The sequence below is a fragment of the Azolla caroliniana genome, unplaced genomic scaffold, assembly GCF_043228905.1.
Source record: "Azolla caroliniana isolate FFs.n. ecotype wild unplaced genomic scaffold, voAzoCaro1.0.p SCAF_18, whole genome shotgun sequence".
Taxonomy (NCBI): Eukaryota; Viridiplantae; Streptophyta; class Polypodiopsida; order Salviniales; family Salviniaceae; genus Azolla; species Azolla caroliniana.
In genome coordinates, this window is record NW_028230453.1 from 8728610 (window position 1) to 8753425 (window position 24816).

Below are 24816 nucleotides of genomic sequence, written 5' to 3' on the forward strand. Positions count from 1 at the left end.
AATGCCCCTCGCCCCCCCCCCCCCGCCTGAACTTTATTGAATAAATTGCAAAACAAAATTCGTCGTTTTTTTGTTTTCCAAAAAGAAGAGGGGGCGGGGGGGGGGGGGGGATTCGGGATGACGTGGCGATGACGTGGAGTGTGACGTGGCGGCGACGTGGCGGGGGGGAAAACCCGCGAGCAAGATCAGAGGAGTTGGGTTTGAGAAACTCCAAACGAGTAGTAACGGGCGGTTTTCAAACGAAGCGGTTTTCGGAGGCGGTTTCGGGAGCCGGCGGGAAAACCGGCGGTTTCTGCCGGGACTCAGACAGTCGTTTTGGGGAGAGAGAATCTTCACAGAGATTCCTTCCGAAGAAAGAAGAAATAATAAAGCAGGAAAGACAGAGAGAAGCGAGCTCTTCATCTTCCCATCTTCATCAGTTTCTCTGTCTCTGGTTCTGTTTCTCGAAAATCTCGATCTTCCTCTTCCATAGCTAACTCTCAGAAAACCTCCTCTGCAAGCCATGCTTCCCTCTGATCGCAAATTAGAGAACTCCATTGATCCTTTGCTGGGCTACCCCCCTGCTTTTGCAAGCCTCTGCTCTCACTCCCTCTTCTCTCCCTCATCCTCCCACTCTTCCTTCCTTCCTTACCAACTCTCCCCCAAGCAGGTAAAACCTTTTGTAAATTAATCTCCATTAATTACCTCCGTCGTTAATCATTCATCCATTACCACCTTGTCAGTGTAATTTCCTGAGTTTGTACTGATCTCGCCCATTTTCATTGCATTCTATGTTTCTGAAAGATTTGTGGTCTGTTTACAAAGTCGAAGCGCTGTTCTGCTTATTCTTGCTTGTTTTTGGACTCTTCATTATACATTTAATCTGTTTTTTTTTCTTGCCTGTTGTTTTAAATCTAATGTCTGGAAATGCTGTTATTCTCACCATAGATTGCTACTTGCAAAGGGCTGGACGCCCTGTTTCCAGCCATCACTCATGGTTCTGATAATGAAGAAACCATGGCATCTCTCAGAAGAAACCAGGGTGGATTCCTGTGGGCTCAACTCAATCATCTTGGGTAAGTGCTCAAATCATTGTGGGATCTTTTTAACTGCATTTGCTTGTCCATGCACATAAATGTATACCATACTATAGGCGATCTAATTTATCTGCACTGTTTTTTTTTTAATCATCAGAAATGCTGGCTTCGATCCTGCAGAGTTTCGGATTGATCCATTTGGCAATGTGTTACAGTGGGCTGCCCCTCCCTTTACTCCTCTTGCGTGGGATGTGGACCATTGGTTTCCTCTGTCAAGTAAGTGTGAAATACAAACCAAATCGCATTAACGAAGAAGAAGAAGAAGAAGAAGAAGAAGCAGATTATTTACTTCTGGTGCATTCCATCTTCTGATACATTCTTAGAGCTTTGTTTCTGGTTTTCTTACTATTTAGGGGGAGGTAAAACAGTGGCGAGAAACCTTAGGTTAATCCAATGGCAAGTTCGTGAGCAGAAAGGCCAGAGGCTTGAGTTCCTCATGCCTTGGTGGGATTTCCAATTGGGCATCTCAGTAAACCAGTTTCTTCTCATTTATGCATCTAAGAATGCTGATTTCAGGTCAGTGGTCCTATTCATAGAAACATTAAGCTTTCTGCTACTTGTTGCTTATGCTTTGATTTTCCATGGCCATGGATTGATATAGGGCCACTGTGTTGTTAATTAATTCCAGGCACAGGGCCTTCTCATGGATCTATGGTAGTGATCATCATCATCATCATCATCATGAGATTAAGCATAGCTGGCCTGCTCACTTCAAAAGAAGAGCTGAACAACATGGATATGCAGCTGCCGGAATCGTAAATCTATCCGAGATCCAGAACAAATCGCAACCCGATTCTAATGCCTGGCCATGTGAAGTAAATAGTAATGTATGCATTTCTATAAAATGCATGAATCCTCCGAATCCTCTTTAGTTTTAATCTATACCCCAAAGTTTATTTGCACATTTTGTGGAAGATTTTGATGTTGGTAAACGGTCTCTCGTAAATAAATCTCTGCAGAGAGAAGATGGTGAGAGGAAGGCTATGATATTGAATGCAATTGAAGTTCAACAAAAACAAGAGGAGGTCTCCTTGATCGAGAAAGAGTTGAAGGTAATGAAAGACCGGAATGAGAGGGAGAGCGTGGCTCTCGAAGAGCTCGAGAACACTCTAGCGAGGCACAAAAAGCAATTAGAAAAGCAACGGATGTGGTCTGAAACACAATCGCATTATCGCCAATGCCTCGAGCGTGTAATCCGAGACACCTTACACCAGTAAGTAAACTCATTTCTGCAATAATATCATATACTATGTATATATAATGCATTGATCTCTAGCTAAAACCTAATTTGTTTTGATGATTTAATGTAGGAATATTATATATAGAGAGCAAGCAAGGATTAACCAAGCGGCATGTGGTGCTTTGCTCGCCAAAATTCAATCCCACAAGGTAAATGCCGAAGACGTTGAAATCAATCTCATCAAACAGTTGAAGCATCGGGAGGCCCTTGAGGTACTTGCGGCACAACCTGACTCGGAATTGTCTGCCCATACAAATCTTCTTGTAGATCAAGATGGATTCGACACAGGTCTCCGAGGTTTAACTGACCCACCAAACATGGTTACTGACAAAATACTAGGAGTGGACAAAGTTGGTGATGGTAAAGGTGAAGAGAAATGCTCGATAGATGTTCTGGTGAAGAGAAGCTCGGATGTCAATAGCATGGATGCTTCCTCGAAGCTGCCAATGATGGACACCATCATGGAAGAGGAAGATTGTATAGAAGAAGCAAAATTGGGAGGTGAATCCCAAAGTGTATCTCCATTGAAGAGGAAGGTAGTATCAGATCCTGATGTGAGACATGGCTTTCAACGACAAAGGATCGAATCCAATGGTCAGATCTATGGTCGAGATGAGTCGCTAAATGATGTGAAGGTCTCTCATGTAAAGGTGAGAAGAGAAGGGCAACAACTTGAGGATGTTCTTCAAGAGGCATTGACTCTTAAGAGTAGCCAACAACTACGCGATGCCGATGGCTATGGTGACACTAACAGCTTTTTTGTAAGCAGAAATGGCACATCCGGATTGGAGACAGAGGAACAAAGAACAAATAGGTTAGGGAAATCAAATGTGGAGAAATGGTTGCACCGGCTCCTCCTTAATACCAGTGCTTCAGACGAGCCATCACATGATAGTCATGAAGAGAGACGACTCTCTGATGCTGCTGTTGGGTCGAAGAAAGATCGTTATCTAGATGTGAAGAAACATGAAGATGCCGACAGCATGAGAAATGAACTAGAGAAGCCGAGGAAGGTATTAGATGGGCTCTTCCGGATGGTCAGTTTCAGACATGATCACGTGAGAAAGCTCAAGACATCCAAAGAGAGAATGAGAAGTGGTTATGATGATAATGTGATGAGGGACGGAGGCTCGCATAATGAAGCTGAGGAAATCCATTGTATGCAGGAAAATGTCGAAGTATTGGATGACTTGAGCGAAGCGTGCAATGACTCTATTTGTGATGTGGTTCCTAGTGACATAGACTTTGTGAAGAAAATGAAAGATCTGAGAGAAGTGGAGAAGAAGAAGAGGAGTTGCTCAACAACCTCACAACAATCTCAACCACGGCATTCGCATCATCAAGAAATTAAGGGCGATGACACTGAAGGTCTGCGAGCATTTACTGCGATCGAGAATCTGAACCTGACAAACATGAAGAGCTTCCCGTCGGAATCGAAACGTGGTGCTTGTCAAGATCAGCTGAAGAGAAGCTTGAGCATGAGGGCTCTCACAACCAACTCAGGTGAGAGATGCAAGGACATGGCAATGCACACAAGGAGGGGCTCTGACATGTTCACATCTTCATGGTTGTCATCATCAATCCTAGAGGAAAATGATGACCATGACCATGATCATGATCCCATGGCGTCTATACTTCAACCTTCATGGTCAATGAGAGGAGAAAAAGAGGATGGTCATAACAAAAGCACTAGTGGTGGCCTCAAGGCTTCCTTGAGAACATGTACAAAAGCAGTGAAGCATGCTGTCTCAAAGAGAAGGTCCAACAAATTATGACACTACTGTTAAGGAGACAATGATATATAAGCTCCATATAAAATCTTCTAACCTCCTAGTGGGTAGTTGTGTTCTATTGTTAGATTGTTCTTTTTTGACACACGATCCAAATGTAGTTTTCTAGGGGATCAATTGTCGTAAATTGTTGATAAATGTGCAAATGGAACTTGGGCTTGGGTTGGAACACTAGTTACATACATACATCATGAAGCAATGGTGTGTGATAAGTGAGAAATCTTTTTTTTAATTTTCACAATGGAGGAAATGGAAAAGCAAAACTCATGACTGGACAATGACATCTTCATTTGGGGGAGATCAAATTGGCGATCATGCTTCGTTGAACCATGTGTCTTTTGTTAAATCTGAGACAAAACAATTATCATTTACAGATTTATTTAAGTGAGAGTTCTAATAAATGCTATTTGCCTATGATCTAACTTTACAGATATATCGTCACCTGCAAAGCAAGACAATGTTAGATATAAACCTTCGTGTATAATGATAGGCCACATGAAGTCTATTTATTGCACTACAAATATTGTGACATGAAGTTTGTCCCTTCTTTGGATAATTGTGTTTAGCTTTTTGCGACATCCATCCATTGAGTTAATGACTTACTAGATAGTCTCTCCATTGTCTCTACATTATGTCCAAACAAAACCAAACTTTCAGTTGTATACAGTAATATCGAGTAAATGTTGCTTAAGAGTCAAGAAGGTAAAGGAATGCCATGCCACTTTTTCAAATCATAGATTCCACTCCAACCTTCAAATGATTAAATTTCCCAGAAATTATTATGAGGTACCGTGGAATATAATTTTTGAAATCTAGCATGCAACTATGAGCATGAATATTTTAGTTGCAGCAATTGTATAACAAAAACAGATGTAGTAGTATAATTGGAAATAAAATTAGCTTTGCAATCTTCGTATCATCTACCAACCCATCAATTTTTTGTTGACCTATAGTAGACTTCAACAATTGTAATATTATGGTTGATCCCACCATGATAGCTCAAGTAACAACGTAGATTTTCTTGCATCACCACCTTTACATAGAGCCTTAATGCAATTCTGTCATGAATCCTCACAAACACTTCTTTAATGGAGATCGTACACACTAGAGTTAGCTCCGAAAATTTGACTTGGCAACATTTACATTTTTTCCCACCATAGGACTCAACGAAGTACTAAGGGATTAGTGTATGATTGGATTGATAGACTCATCACAAAAAGCAGACTCAGATGTCCAACAGATGTTGCATTCTACAAATAAACGATGAGTGAGTAATGATCCATGTTTTGTATTTAGATGATTTGGCAATTCTCACGAGAAACATTGAGGTCAATCTATAAACTAGATAAGTAGACGTTCTAAATAGGGTTGGGGGTGTGTGTATAAAGGGATCAATAATTTTACTTAAAATTTCGATATAATCAAAACCTTATTCCATAAGAGAGTGAAAGGGTAATTGTATTAGTTGTGAGAATGTTTTGTCTCAAAAAATTCAAAGTTCTATAACACATGTACATACAAGGGTTTTGGATAATTATGCTTCATCTAGTCACACTCAAGCTCACACCTGTTTTAAAATTAAACAAGGGATATGGCCTGTTGCTCTTGATGCCCGATGATAAGAAGTAGTTAATCACTTCCAATAAGATTGCTTTAGACCATTGATGCACGTGTAAATTTTTTTTTAGAGGTATAGATTATTTTACTGAATGGAGGAGCTATTCTAGAAGATAATGCTGGTATAATCGGATCCATGGCGCATGACAAACAACAATACAAATGTGAAAATTACAAAAATAGAACCCATCTGTGGAGAATGCTCCTGCACCTCAGTGCATGTGCCATTGCGACTTCTTGTATTTATTCTGGACAAAAAACTGAGTGAGAAGGCAACAAGAGAAACACAAACAATAGGAAAGTGAGAAGGCATATGGTTGCAAAACTGAGAAAACAAGTTTTTTGTTTGTTACCCTAATATGTACAACTGCTTTGGTTTAAAAAAAAAAAACTCTGTAAAAGAGGTAATATCCACAAGCCTCTTAAAGCGCAAGGGGGCAATGTAGAGGATAGTCACACAATATTTATTCAATGTGTTTTTCTTAACTCTTAATGGGAGGGAAGGCAGTGCAAGCCCAATTTATTTTTGCACTCTTTTAAGTTACCAAGTGCCGAATCCGCAGAGCCCCACTCTATATGATAGGCTTAGTCGAAATGGAACAGAACATGACCAAACACACAAACACGAATCCAAACCCAAACACAAACCCCCATATGAGCTCTACTTATTTGCTCCAAAATGAAGCCCTAGCGATAGAGGCTAAAGCCACTCCCGCAGCTGCAATGGCTAGGCCAGCAAAGATCAGTGGACGGTTCATAAAGTGGAAGCTCGATTGCTCCTTGTTGTTTGCTAGATCCTGCAATCAATGATTTGCCAAGTGAGATTAGAGACAAAGGCTTGTAGTTTTTCCTCTTCCACTTTATGTTTTCATTACTGTATAGTAAGCCCATTAGCTATTTGATGGACACTGACTACTTGGGCCTGCTCAAGGGGTTAGCTAACCCTTTCTATTTGCCATAGTTCAAACACTAGGTCTATGTTTAAACCACAGCCATCCCAATTCCGGCCAACCAAATGACCATCCACAGAGCTACTCCATAAACACATGTTTATGCATCACAAGCACATGAATACAAAGCTCTATCGATGTATAGTGTATCTATTTATCTATATATGTATGTGTATATATATATATCGGACTAAACCTATGTCTATGGCCATAGCATAACTAATCAAGACTATGGCTATTCACAGCTAATGGACATACCTTTGACCTTATTGACTCCATTAAAGGAACAAGTATCCATAGCTACAGTATGATTACGCAGCAATGGCTGGTACTTAGTTTTCTATATATAAGACTCAACCCTACATCTATGTCCTAACCATAATTAATCAGGATTTGGATCATCCACAAGCTTGCGACCACATATATTGGCCTAATTGACTTCACTAAAAAATAGTAACGCGTAGCAATGTGATGATTCAGAATGAATGGTAGCTCTCTTAATCTGTCTAATCTAGGATTATTTCCCAACCATAGAAAATCAATATTATGTATGGCCAACCATATTTCCGCCTACAATCTAATGGTGATATCTATTGGCCTATTCAACTACAGTATGACATGAGTACAGTGGACGATTCAGAATACCTTTTCTTCCTCTACTGAATTGTTGTTCGAAGTTTGGACATATTGAAAATAATTCTTTCCACTGGCAGATAGATCATAAGGACCCTCTTCTTCTTTCTCGATTTTTTGTCCTTGAGAAACTTCAGCTTCTCCTGGAATTTTGACATGTTCAGAAACTTCTTTTTCTTCACTTTCTTTTACATCAACAGATGCTTCAGAAAACTGAGAAGAAGGATTCTTCTCCTCCACTTCATTTTCTTTTGCATTAACAGACTCATTACGAGCTTGCGAAGGATTCATCTCTTGGATATCTGCTTCTACTTCTTCTTTCATTTCTTTATCGACGTTAGGCTTCTTCACAGGTTCAGAGCTAACCTCATGACGCAAAGATGTCTTCACTGCTTCTATATCTCCTTCTGAAGACGTCTTGAACACGCCAACAGCTTCTTCTGAAGATGTGTTCACCACGTCCATAGCGTCTCCTTTCTGATCATCTGTTCGGGAATCTTCTTCTTCTTCTTCTTCTGTAGGCGCAGGGGTTCCGTCACTGCTCGCCATGTCTTTCTCTTCAGTAACGAGGAGGCCAGAGACTGCGACCGTTTCCTCCATTGATGGAGAAGTTGCCATACATAGATAGTTCAAAGCTAGATAGATGATGATGAAGAAGAAGAAGCAGCTTAATGAAGAATACATATGTACATACATACATGATACATATATAGAACTTAGAAGAATACACACACATTCATACATACATTCATACATACATACTGATACATACATACATAATACATACATACATACACACGCACACATGCACACACATAGTCTCTTTGTGCGTTTCCTTGGGTTGAATTCATATGAAGAGATCATACTTGACTATCACGAATGCCAGAAGACATCTGTCGCTCTCCTCAGTTCCGCCATCGACCTTTCCTCCTCACTCTTCTACTGCATCATGCCATGTGCTGGCTCTTACGAAGGATGGTTCTTTGACATCTGCACGTTGGAGACGAATACTGTTAACAATTGAGTGATTGTTGCATCACATGTTGCAAGCGAGCTGTAACTCATGTGTTGAGTTTTTGTTGTGAATGTATTTAGGGTAGCCATTGCATGTGTGAGCTCATATATGGGTCTCATGGATCAAGACTCAAGGTTGGCTTTGCTCTAGTGTGTTTCCTTGCTTAAAGTATGAAAGTGGGGATCACAATTTATGCTCATATGCATGGATTTGATGTCACTCAGGGGCCAAAGCTTAACCAAGTTTTTATTCCGTATGTAAGAGGATAAGCCAAAATATGAAATTTGAAACTTGTGCATAGGGTAAAGCTCAATGATGGGCGAGTCACAAGAGTGTTACCTTGGAGTAAATCTGGATGTGTGATGTGACCTAATTGTTGTTATAATGTACATAAAGAGTGGTACCTTGGAGTTTTGTGGGCATGTTGAAGACCATCATATACATTTTGGCCAAAAGGCCACTACTTTTAGGTATAGGTATCTACTTACTTTAGGTAGTCGGTTTGAAAAACTATGTAAGTAGTCTCATTTTCTTGATCTTGATCTGAGGGAGATTCCCCGTTTTGTGTATAAGCTTCCTTGTATAGTCTCATTGTAATAATCCTTCCTAACTAATGGGAAAGTAGCTTTATTTTGGAAAAAGAAGAAGAAGCACACATTACGTGTTGGTTCATCAGATACTCCATAGTATGGAACTATGTACTCTGGATCGCTTTATGGGGTTTGAGGGTGGGCTAACATGATGAACAACATACATATATGAGTCGTAATATATGTGGAGTGTGGTTATATAGTACTCATACATCAAAGCTATGGGTATATTTGAGGTCCTCTATAAATAATTAAAGGTATTTCTTGCTTAGTGCTTCATAAAAACAATGTAAGACAATCATTCATAGGCGATTTCACAATTAAGGTTTGCGCATCAAAAACTTAGGGACGGGGAAATTATTAACAATTTATAAGCGGGCAATGGAATTTGTGTGCATATATGTATATTATTGTTTGAAAGGCATAAGAATATACATGGATATATAGAATATTAAGACCTTGATCCTTAACCTAGGCTATTGCATAATATATTTTCTCCATTTCATAAGTTGTTACTCATGAAAGCCTCATGTATGCCTAAAATATGGATACATGTTACACATATTTATCATTTTGCAGTTCATGGAAATTCTATAGGCAAATTTTAAATGGTAAGACAAATAGTTGAAATATCAAATAATTGAATATTTATTCTCATGACAATAAACTAGAGATCTCAAAGAAGATTGGATCCAATTGACCAAAATGACTACGCATAAAAGAGTTTCATGTTTGCGTGTTGACTTTGTTGGATGGATCCCATGTTTTTCCCTTTGGACTATTGGGGGTTTTCTTTAGGAAGTTGAGTAATGTAATTTTATTGTGCATATCAATGTTTGTTCATTTGTATTGTTTTGTATGGATCTTGTCACATGTAGTTATGTGTGTGCGTGCGCGTGTGCAAGTGTGTTTGTCAACATGTGCGAGTATGTGGATTGCACAAGTGTGTGTGTGTGTGTGAACATGTGCACCATGATGTTTGAGTGACATAAGTAGCAATGGGCCTGGTTCGGTTCGGATTCTTTGCCTTGAAACCAAACCAAAATGAACCAAACCATTTATATAAACAAAAACCAAACCGAACCAAACCATTTAGGGAAAAGTTGAAACCAAACTGAACTATTTAATAAAAAATTTAAACCTAACCACATTTAAGCTAAACTAATTAAAAAATTAAATAAAATAAAAATACACTAAATTAAATAAGCATTTATGTTGAATTAATTAATTAATTAATTAAACATTAATTAAGCCATTCAATTAAATAAACATTTAACTTAAGTGAATTAAATAAATAAATAACATTAATTAAACCATTAAATTATATAAACATTTAAGGGATAAAAAAAGATAGCCCAAAAACCTATAAACAGATAAATCCATGTTTCAAAACCAAACCGAACCGTTTATTAATATTAAAACCAAACCAACCCATTTAATTATTTTGGAACTTATAAACCTTTAAACTATGGCTTAACGGTTTGGTTCCATTTGAGCTGAAACTGGGCCCATTGCTAGACATAAGGCTAAATGTAATTAGGAACAACTGAATGCAAGGCCAATCCAAATATAAACAAGCAAGAGCCAATAAGGAGAGAGCAAGAGAAAAGCTAAGGGTTACAAACCATAGGGAAAGGCAAAGGAATAGAAGGCGAGATAGAAGCTAGTGACACATAATCATAAAGTACCAAGCATGACCATGAGTGCTTTGAATATCATACTACATTAACATATTGTGAAGTTATTGTTAACGCCATTGAACTTTGTAACAAACTAGAGAATAAATTTTATGGAGAATCAAGTGTATATGCAATTGAATATTTTAACCCGACCATCTGCAATAACTCGTCTATAAATTTCTAGCATGGCTAAACCCTGAAAATTGGTTATAAGATTCAGAAGCAAAAGCTAAAATATCTAAAACCCAACGTGTGTGCATTGCTAAGACTTCTACAATTACAAATACAAGGTGATCAATCCATTTGAGGGTGAGCGCTGAGCTCATGAGTGGATGATACTTTAGGAGAGACCCTATGTGCTCATGAATGGAGATAGGTTTGTTGTAGTAGGGTTTAGGGCTTGCACATTCATTGCATGAATCAATTTTAAATTCACAATTTGTTGAAGCAAGAGAGGTAGTGAGTGAGATCTTTATATTGAAAGCTGGGCTGAGAGTGTGAGAGAGATGTTTATAAATTTCAATATGCTACCTCTTGTTGAAGGTTTACTTGAATGCACCACAATAGCATGACAACTATTAGAAAAATGCATAGAAAGTGGAGATTTTTAAGCGATTTTCCATTGTTGAGCGGCAAGCTCAACCGGATCCAGATCGGCTGAACAAGCCTGAGTCGGATTGGCATCTAGAAGGATGAGCCGGATCGGTGAGCCGGTGAGTAAGTAAGCCGGTGAGCTGGGGAGCCGGTTAGCTGGATCAAGCAGTAACCGGAGGCCAAGTAACAGCTAGTCTACTAGGGAGTTAATATCTCGTAGTTAGTGTCAGACGCTCGTATGAGCATTGAAGTACACCGTACTTTTGTTAGTTCGTATGGACTTGTATAAAAGTGTTCACTGAACATAGACTGTGTATAGGCATAGTAGTATTTTTGAATTGAGTTTCTATGTGCTCTCTCTCTCTCTGTCTCTCCCGTGTACTATTAAGCTCTCCATTAAACCTGTTCTCTGTTTTTTGTTTTCTATTGCTTCCGCACGCTATTTGTTTCTACATGGTATCAGAGCGCGAGGGTTGAGAACCTCTGCAGCCGACATTCGCTTTCACAAGAAAAAAACCTAACCTTTGTAAAGAACAAAAAAAAAACAAATGGATAGAGGAATGGCTAGCTCACTTCCGGTGGAGAAGCTCGACAGATCCAACTACGCATCTTGGTCATACAAGGTGCACTAGTACCTGCTTGGGCATGGTTACTGGATCTATGTTGACGGAGCTAACGACACAACACCTGATGTAGTACACACAGACTTCCCGGTGTGGGAACAATCAACAAGCAGAGTGATGTACTGCTTTGCGTCCAGTGTCGGAGACCAGTTGCTGAGCCACATCCGAGATGCCAAGACGCCGAAAGAGGCTTGGGGAAACCTGAAGAAGGTGTTCACTGCAAGCACTACAACCCGGAAGCTGCAACTCCGACAGGAGTTGAGCAATGTCCGACAGAAGGACATGTCGGTGGCTGATTACACGGCTTGAATCAAAGAGATCCGTGACTCGCTTGCCTCTATCAACGTTACAGTAGAGGAAGACGAGATGGTACAGGTCTGTCTTGGGGGCCTGACGTATAAGTTTCGAGCTTTCCGAACAACAGTATGTATGAGGGAGAATACGCCATCATTTTTCGACTTACAGTCGATGCTCATTGTAGAGGAGAACCATGCCGGTATGTCAACAAGTGCACCCACCGACAACCGAATGTTGTACACGGAGGTAGATCGGCCCCCCGTGGGTGTGGTGGACGAGGCGGCCGACAAGGGCAAGACCGACGGCACAGAGACCATGTCGACAGCAGTTCCGAGACCTCCACAACCAGGGGGAGTCAAGGCGGCGCCGGAAGCCGGCAAGACAAATCCGCCACGGAATGTTGGTACTGTGGTAAAAAGGGCCACAGAGAAAGCGAGCGCTGGAAGAAGCGCGCCGATTCGGACAAATCCGAATCTGGCAGAGAGAATCGGCAATATTCACACTATGTAGAAGGATCCAAAACTGGAAAAGCCGGTAAAGGGCCAACCTTGGTGATGAAACACGAGGCTAACTCGATGAAGAAGACCACATCCAAATCGGAGGAACTGTGGTACGTTGATTTCGGTGCGTCGAACCACATGACGAGCCATAAAGAGTGGTTCTCCTTCTTGGAGAAACCGGAACAACCAGGAGTCGTCGAAACCGGAGACGACACTCCACACCCAATCGTGCATATCGGAGAAGTCCCTTTGAGCCATGTAGGACATAGGGGGAAACTGATGAATGTATTATACGTTCCGACTATCACGAAGAACCTGGTGTCGGTGGGACAGATCGTCGACCAAGGAATGCAGGTGCGGTTTACGCACCTCGGGTGCTTCATCGAGGAAGAGGGCCAGATTATCGCGCAAGGGCGTAGAGATGGGAGGATGTTCATCCTCGACACCAATGATGTCGGCACCGCCTTGTTCGCCAAAGGATAGAAGGTCAAATCAGACATTGACCTGTGGCACAAGTGGATTGGCCACGTCAATTACCAGAGGCTTCAAGAACTGCAGACGAAACAAGTTGTTTTCGGTTTTCTGAAGTTTAGTGGCCGGAAGGCCCATGTATGTGAAGCCTGCCAACTTGGGAAGCAGCACTGGCTTCCATTCCCCACCGAACGAAATCGTAGTCGTAACAAGCTCGACCTTATTCATTCAGATGTATGGGGACCAACACAGAACGCGAGTCTTGGCGGGAGTCGATACTTCGTCTCCTTCATCGACGACTATAGCCGGCACACATGTCTTGACGAGAACGCAACGTTCCTTATGCGCGACGCTCGGCCACAACCGAGCTTAGAATGATACACAGAAAACGGGAAATAAAACACGACAAGAAGAAGAAGAGAATACACAGGAGGTTTACGTGGAAAACCCCAAACTAGGGGAAAAACCACGGTAGCCCACAGGTTGCAAACTGTCACTATGTAGGAATATACAACAGTGAGTTCACTGAGGCACCGACCTCGTGCTCACAAATCTTCGCCACAGGCGGCGGTCACAACAGAAGCAACAACCTCTTTCTTTCTCTCTCTCTCTCTCTGTATAGTTACACACACTAATCTCGTGCAAAAAAGGAAAATGACAACAACAAACAAAAAGTTTGCCCTAAGTCATATTTATACTAATATGACTTTACGGCTATTTACAAATATAGCCTCGATGGGCTCTCAGAAACATATTTATGAATATGTCTCTTCCTTCGGTTCTCACCGGGTCTGCACCATCTGGCTCTCCGTAGCCGGGTACTCCTTATCCGGTTCTCACCGGGCCTGCACCATCCGGCTCTCCGTAGCCGGGTACTCCTCATCCGGTTCACACCGGGTCTGCACCATCCGGCTCTCCGTAGCTGGGTACTCCTCATCCGGTTCACACCGGGTCTGCACCATCCGGCTCTCCGTAGCCGGGTACTCCTCATCCGGTTTGTTCATCGGCACTGTTCTTCTCCCTTCCCATCCGGAGGGACCTGTCTCCCAACAAACTCCCCCTTCACTCTGGCATGGGGTGTCTTACCAGTCCGATCCTCTTCCGGCATGCGTCCAGCTTGTCGGGTGTCAGCACTTTGGTCAGCATATCTGACCCGTTCTCGGCCGTGTGGATCTTCGTCAGTGCGAACTCCTGGTCATCTACTCTTTCTCGGATTCAGTGATACCTCCGCTGGATATGCTTCGTCCGGGAATGGTAGGCCGCATTCTTAGCAAGGTGGATGGCACTTTGACTGTCGCAATAGAGTCGGTATTCCTCTTGCCGGATACCGAGCTCTCCGATGAAGTCCTTCATCCATAAAATTTCCCTGCCGGCTTCCACAGCTGCCATGTACTCCGCCTCCGTGGTTGACAATGCAACCGTCTTCTGCAACCTCGACTGCCACGAAACAGCTCCCCCTGCATATGTCATGACATACCCGGATGTAGACCGGCTGGTATCCACATCAGCCGACATGTCCGAATCGGTGAAACCGTCCAGTTGAGGTTTTCCGGAGCCGAATCGGAGACACATATTTGAAGTGCCCTTCAAATACCGGAGTATCCATTTGACCGCGTTCCAGTGCTCCTTGCCAGGATTACTCATGAACCGGCTCACCACTCTGACTCCGTATCCTATATCCGGTCGAGTACAAACCATTGCGTACATCAAGCTCCCGACGACAGAGGCATATGGAATCTTCATCATATCCGCCTTCTCTGCTTTTGTCTTAGGGCTTTGCTTGCCGGATAGCCTGCAGTTTGCTGGAAGTGTCGATCCGACCGGTTTCGCTTCTGACATGTTGAACCGGTGAAGCACCTTTGTCACATACTTCTCCTGTGACAGCCATAATTGCTTCGCTGACCGGTTCCGGATGATGTGCATCCCCAACATCTGTCTTGCCAGACCCAAGTCTTTCATTGAGAAGGTCTGGTTGAGAGCCTTCTTCAACATCCGTATTTTGACTTGGTCTCGTCCGACGATCAACATGTCATCCACGTACAGAAGGAGTATCAGGAAGTCGCCTCCTTCAAACTTCTTCACAAACACGCAGTGATCGGCCTGCGTCTTGTGGTACCCTTGATCGGTCATGAAGGAGTCAAACTTCCGGTACCATTGTCGGGGAGCCTGCTTCAGTCCGTACAGGCTCTTCTTCAACCGGCATACCAGGTGCTCCTTCCCTTTCTCCACGAATCCTTCTGGTTGCTGCATGTAGATCTCCTCTTCGAGGTCGCCGTGAAGGAATGCCATCTTCACGTCCAGCTGCTCTACCTCGAGGTCCATGCTTGCTGCTATACTCAGCACCGTCCGGATGGAGGTCATCTTTACTACCGGGGCAAATATCTCGTCGAAGTCCACGCCCTTCTTCTGCTGGAACCCCTTCACCACGATCCTGGCTTTGTATCTTGGGGGGTTGCCGGCATCTCCCGGTTTCAACTTGTACACCCACTTGTTTCGGAGTGCCCGCTTTCCTTTCGGGAATCCATCTCATCCTGCATGGCACTTAACCATTTTCGGCTGTGGGTGTCTTCCTTCGCTTCTTCGAAGCTTTCTGGCTCCCCCTCATCGGTCAGCAGAACATGCTCTGCATCCGGAAATCTCCGGGGCGCCCTTCTCTCTCTGAGAGGATATCTACGTCTTCGGGCTTCGGTAACCGGCTCGTCCATCTGCTCTTCATCCGAATCCGATTCGGGGTCTAGGCCGGTTCTGGTTTCAGCTTCCACTACTTCTTCTTCAGCCTGTTCGGTATCCTCACCGTAACCGGCTGGTCCCTCGAGTGCTAACCGGTCTCTTGCCGGTTGGGTCTGCTCATCGTAGAGTCGATCCTTACCAGTCGACTCAGAGTTCATTATCTTCTTCTTCGACTCCCAGTCGGCGAGCGTCTTGTCCTCCATGAAGATAATATCTCGACTCCAAGTTGTTTTCGGTTTTCTGAAGTTTGGTGGCCGGAAGGCCCATGTATGTGAAGCCTGCCAACTCGGGAAGCAACACTGGCTTCCATTCCCCACCGAACGAAATCGTAGTCGTAACAAGCTCGACCTTATTCATTCGGATGTATGGGGACTAACAGAGAACGTGAGTCTTGGCGGGAGTCGATACTTCGTCTCCTTCATCGACGACTATAGCCGGCACACATGGATCTACCTCATTGAGCGGAAGAGCGAAGTCTTCGACTGTTTCCGGAACCTCCAAAGCATGGTGGAACGGAAATTGGAGAGGAAGATCAAGTGCCTGTGGTCAGATGGCGGAAAAGAATATTTTTCTGGCCAATTCAACAGTTATCTGCAGCAAACAGGAATTCGGAGAGAGTTCAACTGCAGATACACACCGGAGCAAAACAGTGTGGCCGAAAGGATGAACCGGTCACTTGTCGACGCGGCAAGGGCAATGTTGGAAGAGAAGAACATGCCCCATTTCTACTGGGCGGAGGCGGTCCGGACGACCGTCTACATCCAAAACCGGATCGGTGACAAGGTGTCCGCGCATGAGCTGTATTTCGGGTGCAAGCCGAATTTGAGACACCTTCGGATTTTCGGCAGCATAACATATGTGCATGTGTCGGATGAGAAGCGGAGGAAGCTGGATGCAAAATCGGGAAAGTGCATCCTCGTCGATTACTCACATGAGCAAAAGGGGTATAAGTGTTATAACCCCCGGACGAAGCAAGTTTGAGTTAGCCGCGATGTTGAGTTTGATGAGACGACATCATGGTATGCCTTACCAGCTCCGACTTCTGACCCTGACCCGATACCGGAGGATGAGGCTAGTGAGCCTGAACCGGTCCAGATAGAAGATGATGAATCCGGGACTCAAGAAGAGAGTCCGGAATCGTTTCGGTTGAGTGGGCCGAACGAGAGACTGGGTCAATCCGACCAGTCAGAAGAGGAACCAGCGAGTAGTGAAGACTCTACCGTGCTCTCCCCGCGTAGGGAACCGAGGAGATGGTTCACACGCAAAGAGAAAGGGAAGAAGAAGATGCCGGATTATGAAACCAGTAATGATGAGTCAGATCAGAGCGGATTCGACTCCGGAAAGGAAAATGACGGCTCTTCGGCACCGAAGACCGAACCAGCCAAGAAGGGCCTCAAACCGGGTAACGGTGGGTTACGCCGGTCAACCCACCAGAAGGAACCTGTTAAGCGGTATGGATACAATGAGTACATGGCGCATCACTATGCGTACATGACCAAGGTGGCGGAAGTGCGTGAGCCGGAGAGCTACGTAGAAGCGGCAAAGGACGCACATTGGCGTGCCACTATGGAAGAAGAGATGCAGGCACTTGATGCCAACAAGACATGGGACCTAGTTGACCCTCCCCGTCACTATAAACTGATCGGATGCAAGTGGGTGTACAAGGTAAAGTACAACGCTGATGGTTCAGTTAACCGGTACAAGGCCTGGTTAGTGGCGAAGGGATACGCGCAGACCCACAGAATTGACTACGACGAGACCTTCGCTCTGGTAGTGAAGATGACGACGGTTCGTGTGGTGTTGGCGGTTGCTGCGGCAAGGGAGTGGCATCTTCACCAGATGGATGTGAAGAATGCATTTCTTCAAGGCGATCTAGAAGAAGAGGTCTTTATGACCCAACCTCCCGGTTTCCAGACAGAGATGAACAAGTCGGCGGTATGCCGACTGAAGAAGTCACTTTATGGCTTGAAGCAAGCCCCCCGAGCTTGGAATGCGAAGATCACGCACCGGTTGCGTAAGATGGGGTTTGTGGCCTCCAAATCCGACTCTTCACTGTTCATCCGGCAAGGTCCGGACGGTCCGGTTTGCATCTTGCTATATGTTGATGATCTAGTCATCACCGGACCCGGACTCGATGAAATCAGCGAGTCAAGTCCTAGCTGTTGGCCACATTTGAAATGAAGGACCTGGGGGACCTTCACTATTTCCTTGGGATCGAGGTGATCCGAACCCCCGATGGCATATTGCTCTCACAAAGACACTATGTGTTGAATATGTTGTACAAGTTCGGATTGACAGAATGCCAACCTGTCTCTACACCCTTGGATCGGAAATAGAAGCTATGTCCCAACTCCGGACCGGCCTGCGATGAGAAACAGTTCCGACAAATTGTCGGAAGCCTTATATTTTTGACCATCACCCAACCTGACATCAGCTATCCGGTCGGTGTGATTAGCCAATTCATGCAGAAGCTGACCGTAGAGCATCTTCAGTGCGCGAACCAAATACTGTGATATGTGAGCAACACGAAGGACCGGGGACTGTTATACCGGCATGGTATAACCGAAGAGCTAGTCAGCTACACTAATGCCGACTGGGCCGGCGATGCATCGGATCGCCAATCCACCTCTGGATATATGTTTTCCCTTGGTAGTGCGGTTGTTGCGTGGAGCAGCAAAAAGCAGCCAACAGTGGCTTTATTGAGCACTGAGGCTGAGTATCGGGGCACTATCGTTGCCACTTGTGAAGCCATTTGGCTTTGGCATTTGTTGCAGGACCTGCGGATCGTGGTGCCAACCCCGATCCTGATCTACTGTGACAACATCAACAACATGTAGCTCGCCAAGAACCCCGTATTCCATGCTCGCACAAAGCACATAGAAGTGCACTACCACTTCGTGCGTGAGCATGTCCTGAGCGGTGAAGTCAAACTTCGGTATGTTCATACGGATCGGCAAGTTGCTGACATCTTCACCAAACCGCTCGGATCGGACAAGTTGCAACACTTCATCGAAATGCTTGGTGTTCAGCATCTCGACGTGCCACACTTGAGGGGGAGAACGGGCAAAGACACCGGAACGGGCAAAGGCAAAGAGACTGCTGATTGCGCCGGTGAGGGAAGAACCGATAAAGGGAGAGACAAGAAGAAGAAAGGAGCCGAGTCAACCAAGGAAGTCGAGGTGCGCAGGAATAGAAGGGTCGTGGCAAACGTGACCGGACTGGACGAGGAGCGCGAGCAAGGCGGAGTGACGCCATAAGGAGCCGGGTGGATGGACTGACTGCCATGGAGACTGACACTACGATCCGACCTCAAGTTGAGCTCGAGGGGGAGTGTTGAGCGGCAAGCTCAACCGGATCCCGGTCGGCTGAATAAGCCTGAGACGGATCGGCATCCAGAAGGATGAGCCGGATCGGTGAGCCGGATTGGTGAGCCGGTGAGTAAGTAAGTCGGTGAGCTGGGGAGCCGATTAGCTGCATCAAGCAGTAACTGGAGGCCAAGTAACAACTAGTCTACTAGGGAGTTAATATCTCGTAGTTAGTGTCAGACGCTCGTGTGAGCATTGAAGTACATTGTACTTTTGTCAGTCCGTATGACTTGTATAAAAGTGTTCACTGAACATAGACTGTGTACAGACAGAGTAGTATTTTTGAATTGAGTTTCTGTGTGCTCTCTCTCTTTGTCTCTCCCACGTACTGTTAAGCTCTCCATTAAACCTATTCTCGGTTTTCTGTTTTCTATTGCTTCCACACGCTATTTGTTTCTACAACCATTTTGAACCACAATTGCTCAACATAGCCCGCATCATGAAACAAAACTCATTTTTTGCAGAGTATGCATAGGAAGATACTAGGTGCAAAGAGCCATCTAGATTGTGGTGAAAGTAGGATTGACACAAGGTATTTTTGTATATGATTTTATTGATTATTCTTATCTACATTTTCTATTTATTCCATGTTTATTTTTCCTTTATTCAACAATGCATAGATTCCTTCTATTCTTCTATAGGCATGGATCATCTCTTTTCTATTTTCTACAAGAATATGATAATGAAGACATTTTGTATTAAGGGGTTTCAGAAGTAAGAGAACATGAAAGATGATGATATCACCATCAATGAAGATCATTGCTACCATGTCATTGCCAAGGGCAGAGAATTTTGTGTTAGATAGTGCACATCAAGATGGTGAACGAAACCCTCATAAAGATGATAATACAAGCGGTGAACATAACAACCACATTTATATATATTCTAGCCCGCAGGCTAATATTTTGATGAATTTAATAGATTGTTTCAAAGGTAATTTTGATATATCCTTTGTTATCCTTGTATTTACTTGGTTATGTGGCAATGTTCATGGTATTTACATTTTACATCATGCTTAGAATGTTGATGTAAAACTTTTTTGTCGGCTGCAGAGGAGTCTCAACCCTCGCGCTCTGATACCATGTAAAAGAATACGTGTGTGGAAGCGTATGCGAAAGATACATAGTACATGGTTCAGAAGTACGACAGTTCGGTAAAACGCAAAAATCACAGAGAAGGAGAAGGAGAGACAAAGAAAGTAGAAAAGAAACTATATTAAAAAATAATTCTCTGTATGTTCTTTGTGTACATACTTCGTGCTCAGTGAGCACCTTTTATACAAGCCCTGACTATTGGGTTCACACAAGTACTTACAGTACTTGACTGCTCATAAATGAGCATCCTACACTTACTCCCAAAATTATTCCTTATGAGGAATAACATTCTAATGGCCTCTTGGTTTACACACCGCTACGACCATATTGTGCGCACGGTTTTACGCACCCAGTCTATGCACTAGGTTACGCACCCGTTTACACACCCAATGTTGAGCTTGTCTGTCAACAAAAAGGCTCTCTATGGACTGAAACAAGCATCGAGACCATGGCACAGAAAACTTTCAAAATCTCTGAAAAAAATTGCTTTCAAAATGTCAAAAGCTGATCCATCATTGTATGTAAAGATTGTGAATGATTGCATTGTTGTGATTTTGATTTATGTTGATGATTTAATCATTGGAGGTGATTTATGGATGAAATAAACAAGTTGAAGAAAAATATGGAAATGCAATTTCACATGAAGGATTTGGGAGAGCTGAAATACTTTCTTGGTATTGAGATGATCAGATCTAAAAGTGGAATATATATGCTGCAAAAACAGTATGTTACAACCGTGCTGAAGAAATATGGAATGCTTGGATGCAAACCTATTGATGTACCGCTGGATAAGAACTGCAAATTGAGGGCTAATTTGGGAGCAAAAATAACAGATGTGAATATGTACAAGTCTATGGTGGACAACCTCATATACTTGACTATAACAAGACCTGATTTGAGTTATGCAGTTGGATTAGTCAGCCAGTTTATGCAGCAACCAACAAAGCCACATTTGGATTGCATTAGAAGAATTTTAAGGTATGTAAAAACTACTCAAAACTATGGACTGTTTTATAGGGCTGATCTGGACATAAAGTTGGAAGGATATACAAATGTTGATTGGGCTGGAAGCCAAACTGATAGAAGATCCACAAGTGGATATATGTTTACATTGGGAAGTGCAACTATTTCATGGAGTAACAAGAAACAAGCTATTGTTGCATTGTCAAGTACTAAAGCAGAATATAGAGGAGCTGCAATAGCTACATGTGAAGAAGTATGGATTAGAGGATTGCTTGCTGATTTGGGAGAGTATATAGATGGCGCAGTCACAATCTGGTGTGACAATATGAGTAGTATTCAGCTCACAAAAAACCCAGTGTTCCATGCAAGAACAAAGCACATTGAAATGAATTATCACTTTGTTAGAGAAAAAGTGATTGATGGAGAAGTAGATTTGTTGTATGTGAGTACAAATCGGCAAGTGGCTGATATTCTTATGAAGGGATTGAGCATAGAAAAACATATAGTTTAGGGACATGACGGGAGTTATAAGCATTGATATGATAGCTGGAAAGCATGATGGAAAAGAAGACTGAAGATGATCTCAAGAGTGGATAAGTTGAGCTTGAGGGGGAGTGTTAAGAAACAAGCTCAACAAAAGCAATGTGCTGCTTATTGGTAGCTGAGATCTTCCGTACTAGCTATTAGGAAATTAGCTACTATTAGACATATAGGTAAAACAACTATTTACCTACTCACAACTATTTAGCAATTCACAGCTAATTAGCTGAGTATGTAAGTCACTAATATACTTAGGTAATTTAAGAGTAAGAGAGAAAAAGAAAAGTAAGACAACAGACGAGAGAGGGTTCTCTATGTAATGAAACTAAATGTTTTTGGGTTGCTATAGAGGTGAGTCTCCTTCCCCCCTTTCTCTCTCCCTTGAACACTAAATGATCCTGCACATCACGTATCCGTTGTTGCACTAAGAAGAGTCATAGCGCCTTCTTAACACGAAGAATGTCGTATACCACTCAAGGACCAAGCACATCTAGAGGAGATACGATCACTGGCTCTAGGAGAAGGTAGAAGAAAAGGAGTTTGCTCTAGTGAAGATTCACACAATGGAAAACGGTTTGGACATGCTGACGAAGGTGTTGTCGACAGGGAAGCCAAATGTGTGCCAGCAAAGGGTTGGACTGATGAAGTACCCCATACCAGACTAAAGGGGGGGTTTGTTAGGTAATAGGTCCCTCCAGATGGGAAGAACACAAGTTAGATGGGATGGAGAACTAGCTGAATCAATCGGAATCCGATCGATTGAAGAACCAGATGATAGCTCGCTTGTTCGAATCGAAATTCGGATATTGCATAAGAAGCCGAATCCATTGAATTGTACTGAGCTATATTTGTAAATAGCCTAGATGTGCCCATTAGGGCTATAATTGTAAATAGCCCTAAAGTTGCATTAGTATAAATACAACTAGGGCAAATCATTATTATGATGAATGTATACTTAGTGTTGGTTGTTGCCTCTGAAACAGAGAGAGAGAGAGAGAGAGAGAGAGAGAGAGAGAGAGAGACCTCTATAACCGTTAGTCTGACGAAGAAGAACTCAAAGTTGTTGCCTTGTAGTTTCTTGTTGTATACCTTACTCATATAGTGATTTCTTGGAGTTCGTGGACTCCCGTGGTTTTTTCTGTTTCCAGGTTTTCCACGTAAAATACTTGTGTCTCTATACTTCTTTTGTTTTCTTGATTATTTCTGTCATTTCAATCTTTGCACCTGCATACGTATTAACCGGTTGTAGCTGGTTGAATCCTTATCACAAGCATGTCCATTATTCCTTGCAACACAATATTTCGAATATTTTCTTAGAGATCGGCTTTCAATGCAAAAATGGAGATGTGGGGTATCAATCCCTATACCTTTCGCATGCTAAGCGAGCAATCTACCATTTGAGCACTAAACATAACACATAACGATATGTATGAATCTAAGTGAAAAGTTATACAAATCCTTGTTTTCAAATTTAATCCCTTGAGGTCAAATTTAAATTAATACCTTTGCAATGATGCATAGTAGAGAAGAAGGCAACGACCCTATACTTCCCGCACACCAAGCAAACATCCTAGCCTTTGAGAATCTAGCAACATTGTTTGTGATACATTGGCACTCTATTTGTGAAATGAAATCCCTTGTAAAATCTTGAAGTTAATTCCTTTATTTCAAGTGTTTCCTGATACGTTTGTACAAATATGAAATGAGGACAAGGGTATCGATCCCATTTTAACCAAGACCCTTCCTAGTTCGTCTCCATTCGAAGTGGATTGACATTCACGAAAATAAGACACTTAGACCTTGCCCTTCAATTCTTTGATTCATAATGATACAAAATGGAGAAGCAGGGTATCGATCCTCGTACCTCTAAGAGAGCACTCTACCATGTGAGCTACATCCCCATCATGTTTAGATTTCTTCTCATTCTACCAAACAAGCTTTAATTTTGAACATAATCACTAGCCTATAATAATCCTTGTTTTTAAATTCTAGAGTTAATCTCTTGAGCTCAAGTTCTAATCAGTACATTCGCAATGATACAAAATGGAGAAATTGGGTACCAACCTTGTACTTCACACACACCAAGCAAGCATTGTTCAATTTCTTGTAAATGCCCATTAGGTTTAAAGAAAACGATTTCTAATAATTGTCACAAACAATGCTATGATTGATCATTAAACTATGAGGATTCTTATTTGTGAAATGAATTTGATTATGACATAATGAAGGTATATCCTGTAGTTCAAGTTTTGATTGATACATTTTAACTAATACAGAATGATTGAGTGGTGTATCAACCCCCTAGCCTTTGCATCATAACGTATACCTCTTGTTGTTAAGCATGAGGTCCACAATTTAAGTTGTGTTCCCACCCATTTGAGCTACATGTCGAGTGGATTTACACAAATGGAACTAAGATACTTAAGAGATTGGCTTTCAATTCTTAAATTTATAATGATACAAAAATGGAGATGTAGGGTATCGATCCCCATTCCTCTCGCATGCTAAGCAAGCGCTCTACCTTTTGAGCTACATCCCCAAAACATTTAAGAGGTCAACAATTTGATTTGAGCCGTTATTAGCTAGGTTTTGTGGCTTGAAATCGTGGCTTAAATGATTTAATTGGTGTAAATTGTAATGGTTTAGGGTTGACCCTTGAATATTTTCTTGAACCTTTTAACTTTGAAGGCTAATTCTTAGTTTAGAGAACCTTTGGAAAATTGAATCAAACCATGAAACTACCATTTAACAGCTTAACAATTTGAGAATCTCTAGAATCATTTGTTTTGAGCTTGGATTTTTTGTAACGGTTCACTTTGAACAGTTTCAATTTAAACAAGTTCGAGGTTGCATAGGTTCAATTTGGTTTGAGTTTCAATTTTTTTAAATGGTTTGAGGTTGAGACTTCCAAACCAAACCAAACCACTATTGATTGTTAATAGCCCACTAGTGTTTGGGTACTAAATCAAATCAAGTCTTTGGAACATCTTACAACTTGTTTCACTACTATGAAGAAACAACATATCAATATAGATGGATATCTAGTTCT

The 24816-nt window shown here is 42.5% G+C and overlaps 2 protein-coding genes across 2 annotated transcripts; one reads left to right on the forward strand and one right to left on the reverse strand.

Annotated features, from left to right (window-relative positions):
• Positions 1-501: 501 nt before the first annotated feature.
• On the forward strand, positions 502-4189 carry LOC147852352 (uncharacterized). Its single transcript, XM_087334510.1, has 7 exons — positions 502-649; positions 928-1055; positions 1174-1292; positions 1430-1592; positions 1705-1903; positions 2036-2289; positions 2387-4189. Exons 1-7 carry the CDS (start codon positions 503-505, stop codon positions 4089-4091), a joined length of 2715 nt encoding a protein of 904 aa, XP_087190636.1. The 5' UTR covers position 502; the 3' UTR covers positions 4092-4189.
• Positions 4190-5916: 1727 nt separating this feature from the next.
• Positions 5917-7948, reverse strand: LOC147852353 (uncharacterized). Its single transcript, XM_087333801.1, has 2 exons — positions 7319-7948; positions 5917-6520 (listed from the first exon to the last, which is right to left on the reverse strand). Exons 1-2 carry the CDS (start codon positions 7922-7924, stop codon positions 6389-6391), a joined length of 738 nt encoding a protein of 245 aa, XP_087189927.1. The 5' UTR covers positions 7925-7948; the 3' UTR covers positions 5917-6388.
• Between the last annotated feature and the right edge of the window lie 16868 nt (positions 7949-24816).